Raw genomic sequence first — 19,292 nt, 5'->3', positions numbered from 1 at the left:
CTTTAAGAGGAGGCTAGATGTACACCTTGCTGGGGTTGTTTGACCCCAGTACTCTTTCCTGCCATGGCAGGGGGTTCGGACTTGATGATCTGCTCAGGTCCCTTCCAACCCTACTAACTATGAAATGAAAATATAGAAAGTTGCTGTGTCTCCTTTGTCCTTAGCCTGTCTGTATTAAAATGTCAGTGACTTTACGTATTCTTCTGTTTTTTTGCATAACAATATCTTATAGTGAATCTTGGAGGACTTTTACTACAAGCACTTCTAGAATATTGGCCTAGAACACATATCAATCCAATGGATGAAGAGGAAAATGAAATAAATCATGGTTAGTACTTTCTTGTACACAGCTGGAATCCCCCCCACCTCCCATTCGGCATTCATATCTGGTTTGGTATACATATGGTATTTGCAACAATGTCTACATCTACAATAAGCTTTGAATGTAACTTTACATTGAAATATGTCATTTAGCAGTTGTTTAGCAAATAATTCTGTTCAAAATCTTTTGAACTGCTAAACAGGGAAAGTGATTTAAGTTGATTTTCAATTTATAGAAATCCTATTCCTTGGGGGGAAAAATGCTAGTAAAAATCCATTTAATGGGCGCACATCCTGTGAGCTCTAGATGGTATTGGGAAACAACAGTAATTCAGTTATGGATTTTTAGGTCACTGGTCATGTAAGAAGAATGTCAAGGGAACAACAACTAATTTGCTTGTAGATACTATTAGCAAAAATATAATTGTTCAAAAGAGTTATATGGATGTTGGAAGAAAAAAAACTCTGTATAAATCTTTGAAGCCATTTCAGGAGTAATCCTCAGCTGCAATAAAAACAAACAAAGTCATATTGCCAGGGTTGCTAATAGGACATGCGTGGGCAAAATATGCCCCACAGGCAGGATGTGGCTTGTAGAAGGATTTTATCTGGCCCACAATGTGTTCCTTGATTCTGCCTGGCCCAAGCGCAGTCTGGCCTGTGGTGTGTCCCACTGCCCCTGGGCACACAGCAAGGCAGGAGCAGTTTGGCAGCTGCTCCAATTCCCAGCAGCCCTGATGGTGGTGGCTCCTTCTGGCTGCCACCATTGCTAGAACTGGCCCCACTGCCTGGACCCGTCCACCTTGTGCCATCTGCGAGGGGAGGGACCTATGCAGGCAAGTTGCTTAGCCAGGCAGCTGGGATGGGGCTGTGGGCCAGTGGGGAGTGGTGTCTGAGAGCAAGATGGGTAGGCATGAGGTTAGGGTCCTTGCAGCACCCACTGTGGACCTGCCTGCCCCAGCCATGATGAGTGGCAGCAGGCAGCCATGAAGATGGAGGGGCTGGAGCTGCTGCCCAACCCTGTTGCTCAGGTGCAAAGGCAGCAGCAGTGACTAGGCAGAAGCTACTGCTGGGCACTGGGAAAAGGGGACCTGGCAGCGGGTGCAGCCACCTCCCCCTCACCATTGCTGGGGCTATTCTTGCTGCAGTCCTCTTGAGCCCACACTAGTGCAGGCAGGAGCAACAGGGCAGTCTCAGTGCAGGGTCCAGGTGGCTGCAGCAAGAAGGGCCTTGGCAGTGGTGAGGGAGAAGTGACTGTGCCTGCCTCTAGGTCCTGCTTTTTCCCAGCACCTAGCAGGAGCTTTTGCTTGGCTGCTACTGCCTCCGCACCCAGGTCGCTGAAGCCAGCAGTGGCATGAAGTTGGGCAGCAGCTCCAGCCCCTCCTCAGAGTAGAAGGGTGGACCAGAGGCTACGCTGATGGCAGTGGGGGCCCCAGCTGAGCTAACCCTACTGAAGCTGCTACCTGCTGCTGACCTGGAGCAGCTGCTAATCCAAGGCTCCAGCCCCATGCCCACACCAGCTCCCCACCTGCCCACAGACCCATCCCACATAAAGAGTTTTGGTGAGATGTTGCTATGGCCTGCGACAGCTCCATAAAACTTCCTGTGTGGCCTGTGAGCCTAAATAATTGCTCACCCCTATATTAGAAGCATATTGCATAAAGATGGATAGGCAAGATGGACTGACTTTGTAGGAAGTTTAAAACCATGTAATTCAAACTTGGTGAATGATTGGGACAAGTACACAAAGTGACCTATTCAAGTCCACGTCAAGCCAGAATTGGTCAAGAGCTGCTGGTGGCTAAGTGTTTTTTGTAAAAAAGAGTTGGTTTAAGTTCAGTTTCTCTAGCATCTGCCTTACAAAACTCTTAGCATGCTAAACTTTTAGCATTTTTATCAGGAATAACAAAGATCATGTTTGTTTTAATACTTTGTGTAATTTCGAAATAGGGTTATGGCACTTGGGCAGACTGTTTTGGGGAAGCTTGCTTTATTTCCCTTTGTTATACCTGTTCTCTGTATTAATGGCTTAAGTCTTGGGATAGGAAATGTGAGGAATGGCAACTACCAGACTCAGAACTTCAGGTCCCTGATGCTGTATTTCTCACTCTTGGGCATAGTTCCTTGTCAGGAAGACTGCCTGGGTGAATGAGGATTGTAGGGGTTGGACTCTAAATTTTTCTTGAAAAGCGTTAAAAACTTTTCAAAGCAAATACTGAAGAGTATTTAGGGAGAAAAATAAAGTCTCAAAGGAGTTGTTGGATTAGTGCTGTTGTTAAGAGAGGTCATCAAGACCACGGTAGGCAGGCTGGATACTGTTCTTACTATTTTTGTAAAAAGTACTTTAATGATATAATCTCAGGGGGAAAAACCCTAAATGAGGATAAGTATTTCAGTGTCGTCACACACAACTTCCAGTATGGTGACTCCAGAAAACACTAATCTGGAAGCTGGAAACAGGAAGGGTACAAGTCTGGCATCACATTTTACATAACTGAGAAATGGAGGGTTATGTGTTTGTGTCTACGTGATTTTATTCCGCCTTGCTGGAGTCCCTGGGAAACTGTTACTTCAAAAGATGAGTGCTCCTCACTGCTTTTTCTCACTCTTAAGGCTGAGATGAAGCTGTTTTAATGTAGATGCATTTAATGTTTGTTTGGAGTTTTTCTGGGTTTTGCTTGTTTGTTTGTTTTTCCAGGACTCCAGTAAGGTGGAATAGGATTTGGCCAAAGATCTTTCCATACACACAATACTGTATAAATGATATAACAGTTCCTGCAAACAGCATTAGCTAATAAACTCAGAGGAGTGTGTGAAATGCTTCCTTTTCTGAGTTAAGTCTTTAAGATTTTCAGTTACCAATTCAATGCTCTGAGCATTCAGTTTTTTCACTTTAAATGTTGAAGCGTCATCATAACCTTGTCTTATTTTCAGTAACTTTTTAAGTAGAACTTTGCAGTGCCTCCAAAAATCCAGTTTATTGTTCTCATCCTCGGTTGTTTACCTGAATTACTAAAGAAATCTCTAAATCCATTTAAAAATCCTTTGTTCTAATTTCCAGGGTGCTTTAATTTCTTTTTGAGTATGCAGTAGCCTGCTCTATACCTGTCTGGTCACAACACTTTTGAACTCTGCTCCTCCATTTACTATGCCTTTCAAAAGTTTGGTGAATTTCTGCATTGAACATAATGTTCAACTCAATAACTGGTTGATTTATAGAAGCCACCTGGACTCTGTTTTGCTTGGAGGGCATTGCACCTTGACACTTGTGCATACTTGTTTGTCAGTGAATTTTACCACGCATTTCAAAATGCCTTGCACGTGAATCATTTTGAATGTTGGGGTTTCCAGCAAAAGAATAACGGATGCTGGCACTCCTGTAATCCAGCACTCTGCATTTTACATGTCACTGGGATCCTTTTTTTCCCTGTAGTTCACAAACATCAACCTGGTCAATAATGAATAGAATTTTATAATGCAGCGAATTTAAGATAAGACCAAACTCTGTCAGTGCCTCTTGCTATTTGAGTAGTAAAATAAGGTAAGCATGCAAAGAATGGGCTTAGGCGTAGCATTGTATTTTCATATGAAAAGCCTTGACCTTCAAATAATGGCTATTATGGAATGACGCTTTTACTTGGTCATTCCAAAGTGTGGCTCTTTCAGTTATTTATCAAACACTTACTTATCTGTGTTTCGCAAAAATAGGAGGAAAATTCATAAGGCAGTGTTCAGCTTATGGCCTCATTCTGTTTATACATCAGACACTAGGATCTGAAAGATGAATAAGAGTTTTTGATTCTTTCTTTTCCTCTTGACACATTTGCTAAGAACTGGGATTTCTAGCTTTTAAGAAATCTGCATTTATCCATTTCTTGTTTTGTGCATATACCAAGTGTTTTGGCTAAGGTTTTTGTGGACTTTGCTTGAAATTTACCAGCTGCTGTAGGAAGAGACCCAACTTGCTTTATTCTGTACCTGGTTTTAAAACTAGGTGTATAATCTTTGTGTGTGTTGTGTTTCTTTAGTAAATGGCGAGCAAGAGAATAGAGTACAGAAGGGAAACGGATACTTTCAGGTGCCACCACATACGCCAGTTATTTTTGGTGAAGCTGGAGGACGCACTTTGTTCAGGTACCAAAGTTTAAGAAGCTGTAGTATGGCTAAACAATCCACTTTGTGGTTTGAGTTGATTTGTAGCAGAGGTCTTAGGAAGACACTGCATTATGTATGGCTCAGAATGCACCTCTTGCCCATCACCCTTCCTGTAAACCAGTTAATAGCAACCTGAAGACTGTTTCATTCTACAGCTGTGTAATTCTTCCCCTTTAAGTTCCTCTAGCAGTACTTAATTATGGGCAAATATTACGGGCTATAGGACTGCAATATTGAGCTGCAGGCATTAGCTTCTTTCTCCCTCCTCCCCCCCCCACCCATGCTTGCTGGTCTGTGTAATTGCTTAACACTCTTAGAAACATATTAGTTAGTCTATCAGAACATTCTTATCCTTGGCAGATAGGAAACACAGAGGCAGTCCTGTGACCTTCCTTGAGCAACCCCCATCTGGATGGTAATCAGTACCTGTACATATTTCCTGTTGTTTTCTACTGTTAAATGTCGCTGATGGCATCTACTAGTACTGATGAAATCAAAGTAGAACAGATTCCCAGCATTGAGATGTTATAAAACATTCCTGTCCATGTCATAACAGCATTGATTAAAGGCAAATTAATGTGATCGGCAGTTGGCTTTTTTGGCTGATGTGGCCAATTTAATGTCACTGATAAAAGCTGCATGCACGCACACAGCTGCAGCATGCATGTAGCCAGCATGGCAGTTTGGAGAGCAATGTCTGGCTGGTAAGTCTGGTTGGGGGGAGCCAGATCGAAGGCCCCCATGGTGAGAGAGGGAGTGGGGTTGGGGAAGGGGGGAGGTGCTGACCAGCCAGGGCAGGGCGGGGTGTGGGGCAGAGCTGCGAGCGGATCATCCAGGGGGCACAGGGAGGGATGGGGGGTAGCCCCCTGTACGAGCCACTTGTGGCTCCATCCAGTATCCCACCCTGCCCTGGCAGGGTAGCACCTGCCCCAGCCCTCCCTCGCCGTGAAGGTCTTGATCTGCTGCCCATCCTTCCCATACCCTATTCCCCCCCAGCAGACTTACCAGCCGGTCGCTGCTCTCCAGGCTTCTGGCTGCGTTATCAGCAATCAGATCGGTATCAGCCCAAAAAAATCCTTATCAGTGCACCCCTACTGGTAACCAACCTACTGGCTTTTAAATGACTAATTTCTCAATACTGTGACCCACAACTATTATAGTACATCTGAAGTCTGGGAGCACTGTGACATTCAGTCCCAATGTCACTTAAGTAAATTTGGTTACTTAATGTGAACATCACCACTGTGGCTTTTAACATATTGGACTTTGTAAGCAAGGCCTGGACTTTTTGTTCTAATCTGTTGCTTGCCTGCATGTCAAACAGCTGGTCTGTTTCCCCAGCCCTGCAGGACACTAATGCCAAGTCTTTTGTCCAGGGCTTACTTTTATTCTTAGGCAAAACAAACAGTTCCTCTGTCCATCCTAAGCCTCTGCTGCCTAAGATTCCTTCGTTTCAGTCCCCCTGTTTGACTTTAGTGGAGGGGACAGCTTACTTCTCACCTCTTTTTTATAGGAAATGTGACAACTTCCAAACTGGGTCTTACCAGCAGGCAGGCTGCCCTGTTAGAGTGCTTTTTAACTATGTACTATACAGTGATTTTTATTTATTTATTTATTTATTTATTTTTTCCCCTCCCCTCCCAATAATTTAATTGCATCATTCATGAAACTCATTTCTTTGTCTTAGGTTATTATGTCGGGATTCAGGTGGTGAAACTGAATCTATGCTCCTGAATGAAACCGTGCCACAATGGGTAATTGACATCACTGTGGATGTAAGTATCGCTGTATATAACACTCTTCTTTGATTGGGGATCTAGAAAGGAGTTTAACCAAACTCTCAAATCATGTGTTTAATATTTCCCCATAACTAGGCTAAAAGGGATGTTTGGGTTATTAACCTGAAATGCTGTCCTCATGCACATTACAGATCTCTGATACCTACTTTCCAGAAAGTATGGGACTTGTGATAATTCTGTAAACCAGCAGGCATTTTGTGAGCTAAACAGCTTTTTGAAAATATTTTGGTCTTATATACCATCTGATAAAATTCGAAAAAAATAAGTTACACTCGCAGTAATGCCATTTATGTTCTCAGCTCACCTGAGGCCCCTCCAGACTAAAGCAACTTTAGTATACATTATAATGTCCATTTCTCCATCATTCATAAGGAGTGTTGCTTGCTAACAAAAATGAAAGTACTAGAATCCAGCTGAAAAAAGAAACATTCTCAAGCTAGTAGTATGCTGAATGCCCATCTTAGTCTGACTGGAGATTTGATTCTGTTCCTTAATAGGTCACTTTTTTTAAGTGACTGTTACCTAGGACTGATCCCAGGTATCCAGGCCCTCATTCTTAAAATTGTCAATTTTTAAAGAAACAACATTTGGACTTTTGATATGTAACCTGTCCCATTTTAAAGTACAGAAAATAGAAAGTGGGGAGAGAACTCTTTGTTGCTGCACCTTTTGGCACCACCATGCTTTTACTGGTATGTGCAGCAATATATATACAAGGCTAGGCAAATAAGTGTGTACAAGACACACATCTGGCATCCTTCAGATGTTTAAACAGTTTAAAGAAAAGTTGTCAGTTGTGTTAGAGAGATTTCTCTCTTATTTGGTTTGTTAACCTGTTAAATGAGAGCTGATGCTTTCCTGTTGGAAACAGCACTAATGAGGATCATATCAGTTCACTAAATATAATACCTTATTCTCATTTCATTTTAGAAAAATATGCCTAAATTCAATAAGATCCCTTTCTACCTCCAACCTCATTCATCTTCAGGGGCAAAGACGTTGAAAAAGTAGGTATATAATTTTACTCTATTTCAGAGGTACTGAAAGTTCAGTTGAAGGGCTCATAAAAAAAAAAAAAAAAAGTTTGCCAAGAAAAACAACAGAATCTTTGATCATCCAGAAGTCAAAATTGGACACTCTCTCTCTGTATCTCTCAAGATTTGAAAGAGGGAGAGTGTATAGTGTTGGGAGAATATCTGCCTACACAGGAGGTGCATCTACACATGTGCTTTACTGCAGTGTTGGCCAGCTTCACAATAAAGTGTTAGTCTACACGTGTGCCATACTGGGCACAGTGAACTAATTAATTCTGCCATAAGATAGTGCTCTTGTGGGCAGTACCATCTTCTGGTGGAGTACTCTACTGCACCAAAACACCTGTGTACATACTGACCACATGCATGCATTGAGTGTGGTCAGTCCAACCAGCCAGGGGCTTGCTCCGTCCCAGCTTAAACTGCTGCTGTCCTGGCTGCACATGTGGATACTGCATCCAGGAGCAGTTTCCTCCGACTTGAACAGCCCCAGCGTTTATTACCTCAAATTAATTTCATGTGTAGATGCACCCAAGATGATACTAAAATATTTGAAAGTTTAAGGTATTATGCTGTCAGTTAATTTACCCAAATGCTGAACTTTGACTTGGGCTGAAACTTTTTTTGGCAACCTAACTGTTTCATTTTTATTGAGTTGTATAATGCTTTCAATTCCCATGTTCCAGGCAAAACTGGAACACTGGAACTGTCTTACTGGATTTGACCCACTGCTTATCTAATTAGGAATCCTGGTTCTAACGGTGGCCAGTACGAGAGATTTCAGGTGAAAGTAGAAGAAACCAAACAGCTGCCTGCACGGGAATCTGTCCCTCATGTCAGGTCTTATTCAGGGTCTCTAATAGGCTGGTAAAGCCTGGTGATTTCACAACCCGAGTGCCAAAACAGGTTTTTCAAGCATGTTGCAGGATGTGTGGCCTCCCAGAAGTAGCTCAGTCTCAGCTCACACCAGGTTCTCATGAAGCCACTCGCAGTGTGGAGAAGCTACCTGAGCCAGCCCAGCCTGGACCAGATGGCACTGGTGGCTCCCAGTGCCCATAGAGGGCTCCAGGGAAGACTAGCCAGTGGAGAATGAGCTGCAGCTGTTCACAGGGAAACAGCGCAGGGAGAAACAGGAGCTGTAGAGTGGGTGGAGGGTGAGCACAGAGTCCCTGGCTTCCAGAGGCAGGCTGACACCAGGTGCAGAGCTGGTACTTGGAGTCATCTGCACTGGGGCACCAGAACATTGTCTGTTCTTTGCCTCTCCAGCTTAGTGCAAGTGTGTTCTCACTGCTCCCAGCTTCCCAAGTAACCTCCAGTAGCCAGCCCCTGCATCCAATTTGTAAGAAATCTTGCTTCTTACAGAAAGTGTCTCCCTTCCTGAATTGCTTTTGTGTAAGACTCCTGCTGCCAAAATGAGAGGGGGGCAGCTTCTCTGCTGATAAGGAAAGGAAGTTTCGATGCCTCCTCACAAATATGCTGCAGACCTTGGTCTCTGTCTGTAGTCAAACTGTGGTATCCATGTAATTATGGAACTCTGACCCTGAAGTGTCTTTATTTTCTGACTTTTTTTGCACCCATAACTTCTCAATAGCAATGTTGCCTTAAAAGTAGTGTTTCTTCTTTATTTCCAGGTTCTTAATTTCAAAAAAAAACTTTTGATTTTTTGAAGAGATCTAATCTGAAGCAAAGGGACTTCAGGAAGAAGTTTTAATGACCACTCATAAACATGTCACTTCTTTTTTGTTATAATATTTTGAAATGGGTTGCTCCTAAAATTGAAAAAGTTATAGAGCGGTTCCTTGAGTCTAAAAACAGGTTAGGAAATCATTGGTATCATCTCTGAAGTAATGAGATTCAATATTCTACCAAAAGTGTTGCTGCCATTTAAGTTTGAATATTCTTGATACCTAGATACATGTCCAGTCCCTCCTTGAGTTTTGCTAAATATTTGTTTCTGTGACTGCCTATGGACAATCTTATTTCATTTGCTTTTTAATGTCCTGCCATCTTAATTTCATTAGATGTTGCTGCTTGTATATCACTTATCACCCAATGTATTTTTATCCTGTCATCTTAGCTGTCTCTCCTTTTGAAGTGAAACGGTTGAAATTGTTTGAATTCTTTATCTGAGATTTTAATCTGATCATTCCCATCACTTTCAATTCCTTTAATTTTATATCATATCCTTTACCAGATGGTGTAACTGATACTCTACAGAACTACAGATGGTCTCATACCATAGATTGAAATTTATATTAGATAAATTTCTTTATATTAGAATGCTTTTATTTTACATTGCAAATGAGAATATATCTGCTTTAGCAAACTTGGTTGTATGCTGTGAAGGTAAAAGTTGAAAAGGCTTAAATCAGTTGTCTTGCATTTTTTATTGCTTTGCACAGAGACAGATTATCAGCTAGTGACATGCTACAGGTCAGAAAAGTAATGGAACATGTTTATGAGAAAATCATAAATCTGGATAATGAATCTCAGACGACAAGCTCTTCCAATAATGAAAAAGCTGGAGAACAAGAAAAAGAGGAGGACATTGCTGTGTTAGCGGAAGAGAAAATTGAACTCTTGTGCCAGGACCAGGTAAGTCCACTGAAGGTCCATGTGCATGTGACGGGTATAGATAATGGTTAACAGTAAATCAATTCTGAATCTCCAGGCAGGGATCTTAAAAGTGTCTTGCAGCTGATCTGTTTTAAACTGTCTTTGAAACTTAATTTTCTCCTATGATCTCATGGGAATCCTACAGGTTTATCTTTTGTGTGTAAAACAATTGGATAGATCGCATCGCTAAGCATCTGTATACTGGGATGTTGGTTGCTGGCCTGTAATTTTTTGCAGGGAGTAGGGGAGAATACTGCAAATGCTTGCTCAGGCTAGCTGAACATAAACCAAATTGTAGCTATCTTGATGCTTTGCTATTTCTGAAACTGGTTCTATCTTTCTTCCATTTGTGACTTAGTCCTGACATTATTCTGGTACGTGATGGACTGATAAACCAACTACTACTGAGTAGTTATCTGTAATGCACACTTTTTAGAGGTGCCTGAAGCAGAATGACCAAAGGGCATTGTGAATGTGACAGGCCAGGTTTGAGATACAGGGCTGAGGAGGAACAGCTTGTACACTGCCTGTCTGCTCTTATTCTAGCAAATGCTGCTGTTTAAGCTTTAAAAATTGGCCTAAGGATCATCTAAAAAATTGTAATACAACACAAGCTCTGTGCAGAAGGATTGGGCCCACAGACTGGACCCAGCTGGTGGACTAACTCGGCACCACTCGTCCAGTCTGCCGGGCCATAACGTATTGCTGACCTGTCATTCCTACATACATCTCTTTTGGGTGTGAAAGTGAAGTGTGTCCTTGATTTTTATACAGGAAAAAGTGTGCCCCAGGTATCAAAAGCTATAAAAATTCTCACCTTTTAGGTTTTGGATCCAAACATGGACCTTCGAACTGTAAAGCATTTCATATGGAAGAGTGGTGGAGATCTGACACTTCATTACCGCCAGAAATCAACGTGAAAGAAGTGATGGACCCAAATGTTATTCATTTACTTGACCTTACTGTACTGGTTCCAAGAGTAGTACTATAGAAGCCCACTGAACCCCTAAGGTAGATGAGACTTCTAATGACTCAGTATGGACAGAAAGTATACATTTAATTGAAGTGACTAATAGAGCTGTAATATAGAGGAAAAAAATCTATATGATTTTAAACTAAAGTCTGTCCTAATCAAGGCCTAGTGAGTGAGTTGGGAAGTCCCTGAGTGGTTCATGTTCTGTAAGGTGTACAGAGAACAGATGATGATCCAGTGCAGACTTTTGCTTCCCCTTTTCTCTTTTTTTTTTTTCCTTCCAGAACATTATTTTCATCTGCTCATGCTTAATATGAAACACCATTTTGGCCATATTAGTCACTGTGTTCGCAGCGTAATTCAAAACTGCATGCACTGTATTTTTTGAGTACATTCCATTCATCTGGTATCTATATTTATTTTTTCATAGGTTATTCACAAAAAAATTACCATGTAGAGGAATAAGAATAAAATTATTACACACTTGAAAAGAAGCAGCCCATGTAATTGCAAGTGAAGGGTTAACATGAGACTTGTTTACTATGGTGGATCAAACATGTTGTAGAGAGATTGACATTCAGAGTAAGAACACTAGATAAATACCGTAGCAGGGTGAGTCCAGTGATGCTGTGCATCATAATACAGTAACTTGTTTTGCAACAACAAAAGAATTTTTTTTAAAAGACAATATGTAACTATTTCCTGCCCTGTTCTGAAGACAAGCTAGTTGGAATTCCCAGTACCTGTGTTCTAAACTCGACATGTCAAAACTGCAGATCATTCTGAAAAATTTAACTTTTATTTGTTACTATCAGACTATAGATACTACACAGTGAACTTCATATCCATGATACAGAAGTACTTGTATGCTTTCTTTCCAATATTTTATATGCTGTTTTTGTTATAGCTGTATGCAGATCTTCTTTTCACTATTGTTCCTAAAAATTTAAGGCTTTCATGAACTCATAGTGGTCTTGTAAAAAGCTTAACTTATTGGGGAGTGGGGAGAATTTCAACTTGTGGTAAGAAAATTTGGGGCTGTCCCTCCAAAAAATAAAACTTTGTAGCCAGAAAAAATTTAATAATCCTCACAAAGAAATTGTGTAAAATGACTCTTGTCTGAAACAGAAGCACAAGTGCCTTCAAAGGGCAGTCTGTTATTCTTTTTTTCCCCCTGGAGATGTGCTCTTGCCCTTCCTGTATTTTTGCTATCAGGAGTTAGGTTAGAGCATTAAGAAAGTCCCAGGTTCATTACATTACTGAGATCAAATTAAAAATAAGATTGTTTTTATCAACACATTTTCTTTGAAAAATACTCAAGTCATTACCTTCTGCATGCTTAATCTAACTGGACAGGCTTACTGCGCGCATGAGAAGGTATGTTTCAGAATGAAGGTTAGCATGTGTGGTTGGTTGGTTTGTTTGTTTGTTTGTTTGTTTTTCCCTTAAAGTCCACTTGAATTTTTAAACCCCAGTCCCATGTATACTGACACAACTGTGCTATTACCGCATATTTTTAGTGATATTTGTGATTTAAATGGTTAAACAGAGCTGTAATTTTATTGAGTTGTTGTCCAGAATTGTATTTATTATTAGCAGGGGTCTAAGCTTTGTTCTAATGGAGATTGATTCTTTCTGGTTGTCTTGCTGTTCCTTTGTAAACATTGTAACTGCTCCCAGTTTTTGTCTGAAGTCAGCCAAGGTTGTAACTTTTTTTTTTTTTTTTCTTTCTTTCTTCCAACCATCCCAATAATGCAGTTTCAGGAAAGATTGACAGAAGAGTCTGCAATGCCAAAAGGGTAAATGATCTGTGTTTCACAGTTGTATAGAATAAAGGCTTTAGTTAAAATATTTGAAAGTGGTTGCTCTTTTTGCTTAACTTCTCTAAGCAGGCAGTTGAGTTATTCAAATCCCAACATCATTTGAGAAGCATTTCTGAAAGTTGCTTGATAGGTTCCTAGCAGTTCAAATAATTGCTGTGCATTAGGAAAACATGCACGCTAATTTATGCAGACTTTTTAAGGCAGACTTTAACATGGTTAAATGACTCTATAGAGGGAAAAATGTTTGACATCTCAGCTTGTGGCTCAGCCTGGGTCTCTGGACCTAGGAGAAGAGCTGTGCTTTTCCAAAGAGGGCCCCCACTCTTCTTCCAGCTATCCCTTTCCCTTGACCATCTGTACAGTGATGGGAGGTGTATAGAAGTGAAACTCAGCTTGGAGTTTCCTGTTGTGTACATTTGTGAAGGCCTATAAGAAGTTCACTTTGTAATATAGACTGATATAGGATGGGATAGGGGTCTGAAGTGGTATAGCTTTGTAACTGAACAGTTTATACCTCTCCCTTTTTAATGAAAATAGTTTGGACAAATAATTCACGCTAATTTCTTTGTTGGCACCCATGTTTTCACAAACCAAAGTTTACAAACCTGTGTGGTGGTGGTGTGGTCCCCTGCCCGCTGTGGGCATGCACTGCACTATTCATGGCAGTGTGCTTTTGAACTAAAGCACCTTTGAGCTGTTTTAGTTCAAAAGCGCATCACCACTGTTTTTTCAGTGCTGACACTCATTTCACCACTTATACAACTGCATGTGGCTCAGCAGCAGGCACCTGCATGTGTAAAAATGCCCTTGAAATCTCCTTTCTATTTAAATTATTGCTTTATGTGTTGTGTGCTTTCCCAGAAGGAATATATTACTGGAAGGTAAGTAACTGTTTTTTGAGATGTTGGCTATCTAGTCCACTCTTAATACAGGTGCACTCAAGCTCCTCATCTTCATGGCTATCTCATCTCTTTTTGGGTCACACCAGTGCCATTACCACTTCCCTGTTAAGGGTGTAAAGGGTGGAGTGAAGCCAGTTGCCTCTTGTTCTGTATTACCTGTTAACATCTGGGTTGCTCCTGCAGTAGCAAGGAAGGAGGTTGGAGCATGGACAGTGCATCTCAAAGAACCACAATTTACCAAACTTCTCCACAAGTTAGTGCCTGTGAATCACTGAGTGGAATACATACGGATATTTACTGAAAATAAATTATTATTTCCTACGGTAATCTGGCTACCTGCGTGACTGAGAGAGTATTCAGCTTGGATGCCTCTGCACAGGAACAACATAGATTCATAGATTGTAAAAGGCTGGTGTGGACCTCACAAGATCATCATGTCCAGCCCCCTTGCACTAGGCAGGAAAGACACCTGGGGTCAGGTGACCTCAGTGAGGTGACTGTTCGGTCTCCTTTTGATTTCCATGGTAGGTGATTGCACCACCTCTGGAAGGAGTTTATTCCACGGTCTGGGCACCCTAACTGAAGATTTTTTTTCCTAGTTTTAAGCCTGAATCAGTCGTCCAGGAGTTTGTGGCCATTACTCCTGGTTTTCCCCAAGGGTGCCCTAGTGAACAGTTGTTCACTGAGCCCTTGATGTAGTCCCCTGATGTACCAGTAAGCTGCTACCAAGTCCCCTCTCAGTCTTCTCTCTTTTAGGCTGAAGAGGCCCAGGTGCCTCAGCTTTTCCTCGTATGGCTCATCTTTGGGTGTCCCTTCTCTGGACTCCCTCAAGCTTTTTCCACGTGCCTGTCGAAGCGTGGCGCCCAGAACTGGACACAGTACTCCAGCTGCGGTCTCACCAGTGCCAACTAGAGTGGAAGAATCACTTCCTTGTTTTGCTTGAGATGCATTGGTTGATGCATGCCAGAGCATTGTTTGTCCTGCTGGCTACAGCATTGTGCTGATCACTCATGTTCATACCATGGTCTGTTATTACCTCTAGGTCCCTTTCAGTCATGGTGCTAGGCAGATGCACTATGCACTTCCAAGTTGACAGCATCTCCAGAAGTCACAAATGCTGCTTCTACTCTAGACAATTAAGTTTCGACTTGCCTTGCAAGGATCTAAACTAAATAGTTGCTAACATATTGATTTTAAAAGTTTTGGGGGGAATATAGTTCAGTCTGGGTGAGACCCTGACTATTTTCACTGTATGAGGGTAAGAAAAAAATGCCTCAAAGGCATCAAAAATATTGAGTAGTGTCACATAATACAAGAAAGAAAATGGGCAAGTGGATCCTCTGGTTCAGATGAGTTGGATCACTTTGGGGAAAAGTGGGATTTGGACAAGTACTAAGAGTAAAGACTTTTTGGAAGTGTGTGTGAGGGGCCTCACAGCAGGTAAGTAACTTTATCTTTGTCTGCATTCAGACTGATTGGGATTGCCACTAAAAAGGCTGTCTTTCTTGAAAGATGGTATAGCAATTTTGAAGGCTCCCACAAAATCTAATTCATATAAGGATATAAGTGGAGAGGAGGCCAGAGTGGAGGGAATGCATAAAATTGGCCTTTTAATGTGCAAGTATGAGCCTGGAAAGGGATAAGCTGGTATTGCTGCTGGAGGCATTACTGTAGAGCGCCATCAACTGCAAAGACCTTGCACAGAACTGCAATACTACCCTAGATTATTAGCTGTCTTGAGGAGCTTTCAGGAGATGGTGAGCTAGGTCTAGGAATGGCTGTTGAGGTCTTAATTGGGTACAATCCTAATGGCATCCAGTATGGCCAGGGTGGAGAGCTGTGAGAGGCAGTCAATCCCCTTAGTACCACCTCGTTTACTCCTGTTCTCAGATCTTCTCTGCTAGTGAAAACACACTCAGGATCTGCCAATACGTGCGAGTCAGTGAGATCCGGAGTGTGCAGGAGTGCTGGCTGCTGCGTCCTGATGTTGATGCAGAGTACTCAAGTGGTGAAGCACTCTGAATTTGGGGCTGAGGATGTGTACAGTTCTGTGCTCTAAATATACCGGCACAGATGGTGGGTACCCTGACTACAGGAAAAAAAATACGCTGGAAACCGGCAGGATTGGGACAGATACTGCCACCCAGAACATTAGTACTGAGAGTCCCAAAGTCGCCACCAGGAGCTGTCTTGACAGTACCACAGCTCCCAAATGGATGCTGCTTGAAGCTGCTCTTTAACTAATGCCATAGATTAAAGACTTGTGTGTTCCAGAGGACCGTTTAATCACACCTTAGGTAGTAACCCAGCTATATAGTCAAACAATTAATGACACAGTAAAATAAGGAACAACCCACAAAGTGGTTATTGCAAATTATGTACAACAGCTTTCTGGCTTGTTCCTGCTGCACCTTTAATTGACTGTGTGGCTGCTTCTAGCCTCAGGAGCACACGGAGCCCTTCAAGATTTTGATGCACTCCCAAGGCTGGGAGTGCTGATCAGTTGACCCACATTCCCAGTCACAGGGGTGCACCTGAGCCAAGGCTTCTGATGCGTTCCTGTAGCTGGGAGGACCAACTGGCTGACTGGTGCCCCATGCCATGACAGCACTGGGCCCTAGCTTGCTACTTGCTAGTGTAGAGGGAGCCCAGGATGCCTGAGAGCACAGTGCCTGAAAAAACCAATCTCAGTCTGTGTGTAACGGGGATGTCGAATGAGGGATTACCTGCTCTGGGAAGGAAAGTGAGCCAGCAGCGCCTGTGCGTTTGCCTTGCTGAGTGTTTGTTTGGTGGCAGTGCATGTTGGGCATGTGCTCTGGACAGCTGAGTGATTGCTGCCTGTGGCTAATAAAAGCCCTAATAAGGGGGCGGAGCCAGGCCCAGGATATAAAATGAGACTTCCCCAACCAGGGGCAGCAAACAGTAGTGTCCCAGTTTGCTGCCCCTCTCTTTGAAGGAGGAGTCTTTCAGATGAGCTTTTTCTGTCATTTATGAGTAGCCAACCTACATGTATTAGTGTAAGTAGCTAATGGAGTTAAGCAAGGGGCTTAAGTATTGGTTTAACTAGAGTCTAAAGTGAGAGGGGGCTCACTGGGGAGTTTGCCTGGACTCTCTTACCTTCACTGTAAACTTGGTGAAAGGGAAGGTTTTGGGACCAAGGAGCAACAAACAGGCCAGCTTACAGGGGAGTCTGCTTGGGAAGGTCTGTTTGGAAAGAGGGGCAGGAAGAGAGGGGCAGCAGATTAAGAGACCAAGAGAAATGGTTGGGGGATGTCAAAATGCCACAACTACTGCCAGTGCCAGCTCTTCCTCTGCTTGTACCAGGCAGGACCACTCATGATGAAGGCTTGCACCCAGGTCCTTGGCACTATGGAGATGGCAGTTTGCAGGTTCCTTCCAGTGATAGCCAGGTGGGGGAATGCCTGGCATGTATTTAAGCAGTGCCTCCTAGCAGTGTCCCTCAGGGAACAGGCAAGAGAGCTACAGAAGGAGGTAGTGAGACTCAGAAGCCACCTCCACCATGCCAACTTCATTGATTCCATGCTGGAGGAGATCTCTAGGACGGCAGAGGAAGGACTGCTAGAGGCAGCACTAGAGAAAGAGGAAGATGGAGATTCCCAGGGAAGTGGAAGCTGAAAGCTTGTGACCTCTGGCAGCAAGCAGAAATCTTCATCTCCACCTGCAGCAGTTCATATAGAAAAATAGAGATGCAGCCCTAGCAACAAAGGGTGAGGAGCACATTACATTGGCAAAGGATGACAGGCCAGGCCTCCCCAATGCAGGAAGGATCTAGACCACCACCACCAAGAAGTGCCAAGTGGTGGTGGTTGGAGACTCCCTTCTGTGGGGAACAGTGGGATCCATCTGCCAACCAGACCTGTTGTCTCAGAAGGGGAGCAGCACTGGCTAGGGACCAAGCTTAATTCATTTGAAAACCTACTGTGTGCAAACACTGATGTGAGGCTCCAAAATAAACAAGTTTAAATTTTATAAACCTATTTAATTTAAGGAGAATTAAGCCCTGTGGTGTGTACAGGTAGCAAGGACCATTGTAATGTACTATATTTTCTTGTGTACAACATGCCTAGGAGAGCTGGTTTAATTTTTTAAAGAAGCCTTACTGAGGGTGCAGGAACAAGCCATCCCAATGTGCAAGAAGATTAGTAAGTATGGCTGAAGACCAGCTTAGCTTAGCAGGGAACTCTTCGGTGAGCTAAAACAAACAGGAAGCTCACAAGAAGTGGCAACTTACACTCCCTAGTTATTTGCCTAAGGGTATTGCTCAGGCATGCAGGGATTAAATCAGGAAAGCCAAAGCACAATTGAAGTTGCAGCTAGCATTAGACATTGAAGGTAACAAGAAGAGTTTCTACAAGTATGTTGGCAACAAGAAAAGGATCAGGGAAACTGTGGGTCCTTTACTGCATCTGGCAACACAGCTGCCAGTCACAAAAGAACAGGTTAGGGACTACTTAAAAAAGCTGGACATGTACAAGTCCACAGAGCTGGACATGCTGCATCCAAGTGTGGAAGGGGCTGGCTGATGTGACTGCAGAGCCACTGGACATTATCTTTGAAAACTCCTGGTGATTGGGAGAGGTCACTGATGGCTGGAAAAGGGCAAATGTAACGCCCACCTTTAACAAAGGGAAGGAGAGGATCCAGAGAACTAAACTGCTTGGCCTCACCTTGGTCCCCAGAAAAATCATGGAGCAGGTCCTCAAGGAATCCATTTCTAAGCACTAGGAGAAGGTTATTAGGAACAGTCCGCATGGATTCACCAGTCTGATTGCCTCCTATGATGAAATGACTGGCTTTGTGGATAATACACTTTGACTTGAGCAAGGCTTTTGATATGGTTTCCCACAATGTTCTCACAAGCAAGCTAAGGAAGTACAGGGTGGATGAATGTAAGGTGGATAGAAAACTGGCTGGATCATCAACCTTAGAGGGCAGTAATCAATAGCTCAACAAACAGGAGGACCTAGGCAAATTGGCAGTTTGCACCAAAAAAACCAAACAAAAAACCTCATGATGTTCAACAAGGACAGGTACGAAGTCCTGCACTTAAGACGGAACAATGCTGTGCACCAGTACAGTCTGGGAACTGACTGGATAAACTGCAGTTCTGCAGAAATGACCTGTGGGTGACAGTGGACAATACTCTGGATGAGCCAACAGTGTGCCCTTGTTGCCGAGAAGGCTAACAGCATATTGGGCTGCGTTAGTAAGAGTGTTGCCAGCAGATCAAGAGAAGTGATTTTTCCCTTCTGTTTGACCACTGCAGAAAAGATAAATTGGAGAGCAGGGACTTCCTACTCCTACCTGAAACTGCTATCAAAAATTGTGCAGAAACTGATTTCAGGTGGGCTCTGCAAAAGTGTGGACTCTGCACTTATATCAAGCTCACTTGAAAAACGAACAAACCCAAAAAAATTCCCCAAACTTACTGGCAAGCAGGGAAACCCTGCAGTCTTTGACCATGGGGGGCCGGGGAATGGGAGGAGGGGCAGCTCAGCAGTGAACAGAGCCAGAACCCACACCCCGAGGCCACAGGCCACATACAAAATCATCTGGCTGCTGCCTCGAGTTCAGTAGGTCCCTACATAGGAGGAGAGGCTGAGGGAACTGGGTTTACTTAGTGCAAAGACAAGAGGACAGCAGGGATT

General features: G+C 42.9%; 1 protein-coding gene across 1 annotated transcript in view; it reads left to right on the top strand.

Annotated features, from left to right (window-relative positions):
* WDR48 (WD repeat domain 48) overlaps positions 1–12,193 on the top strand; it is a 33,313-nt gene extending 21,120 nt beyond the window's left edge. The window contains exons 14-19 of the mRNA XM_019530193.1: positions 233–328; positions 4,350–4,455; positions 6,164–6,251; positions 7,206–7,282; positions 9,712–9,904; positions 10,750–12,193. Of these exons, the coding sequence (XP_019385738.1) occupies positions 233–328; positions 4,350–4,455; positions 6,164–6,251; positions 7,206–7,282; positions 9,712–9,904; positions 10,750–10,845 (656 nt within the window). The 3' untranslated portion in view covers positions 10,846–12,193. The remainder of the gene's footprint in view (positions 1–232; positions 329–4,349; positions 4,456–6,163; positions 6,252–7,205; positions 7,283–9,711; positions 9,905–10,749) is intronic.
* The last annotated feature ends 7,099 nt before the right edge of the window (positions 12,194–19,292 follow it).

The sequence above is a fragment of the Crocodylus porosus genome, unplaced genomic scaffold (genome assembly GCF_001723895.1).
Source record: "Crocodylus porosus isolate Cpor-Errol unplaced genomic scaffold, CroPor_comp1, whole genome shotgun sequence".
Taxonomy (NCBI): Eukaryota; Metazoa; Chordata; order Crocodylia; family Crocodylidae; genus Crocodylus; species Crocodylus porosus.
Note: the sequence above shows the minus strand (reverse complement) of the source record. Positions and strands in the feature narration are given on the sequence as shown.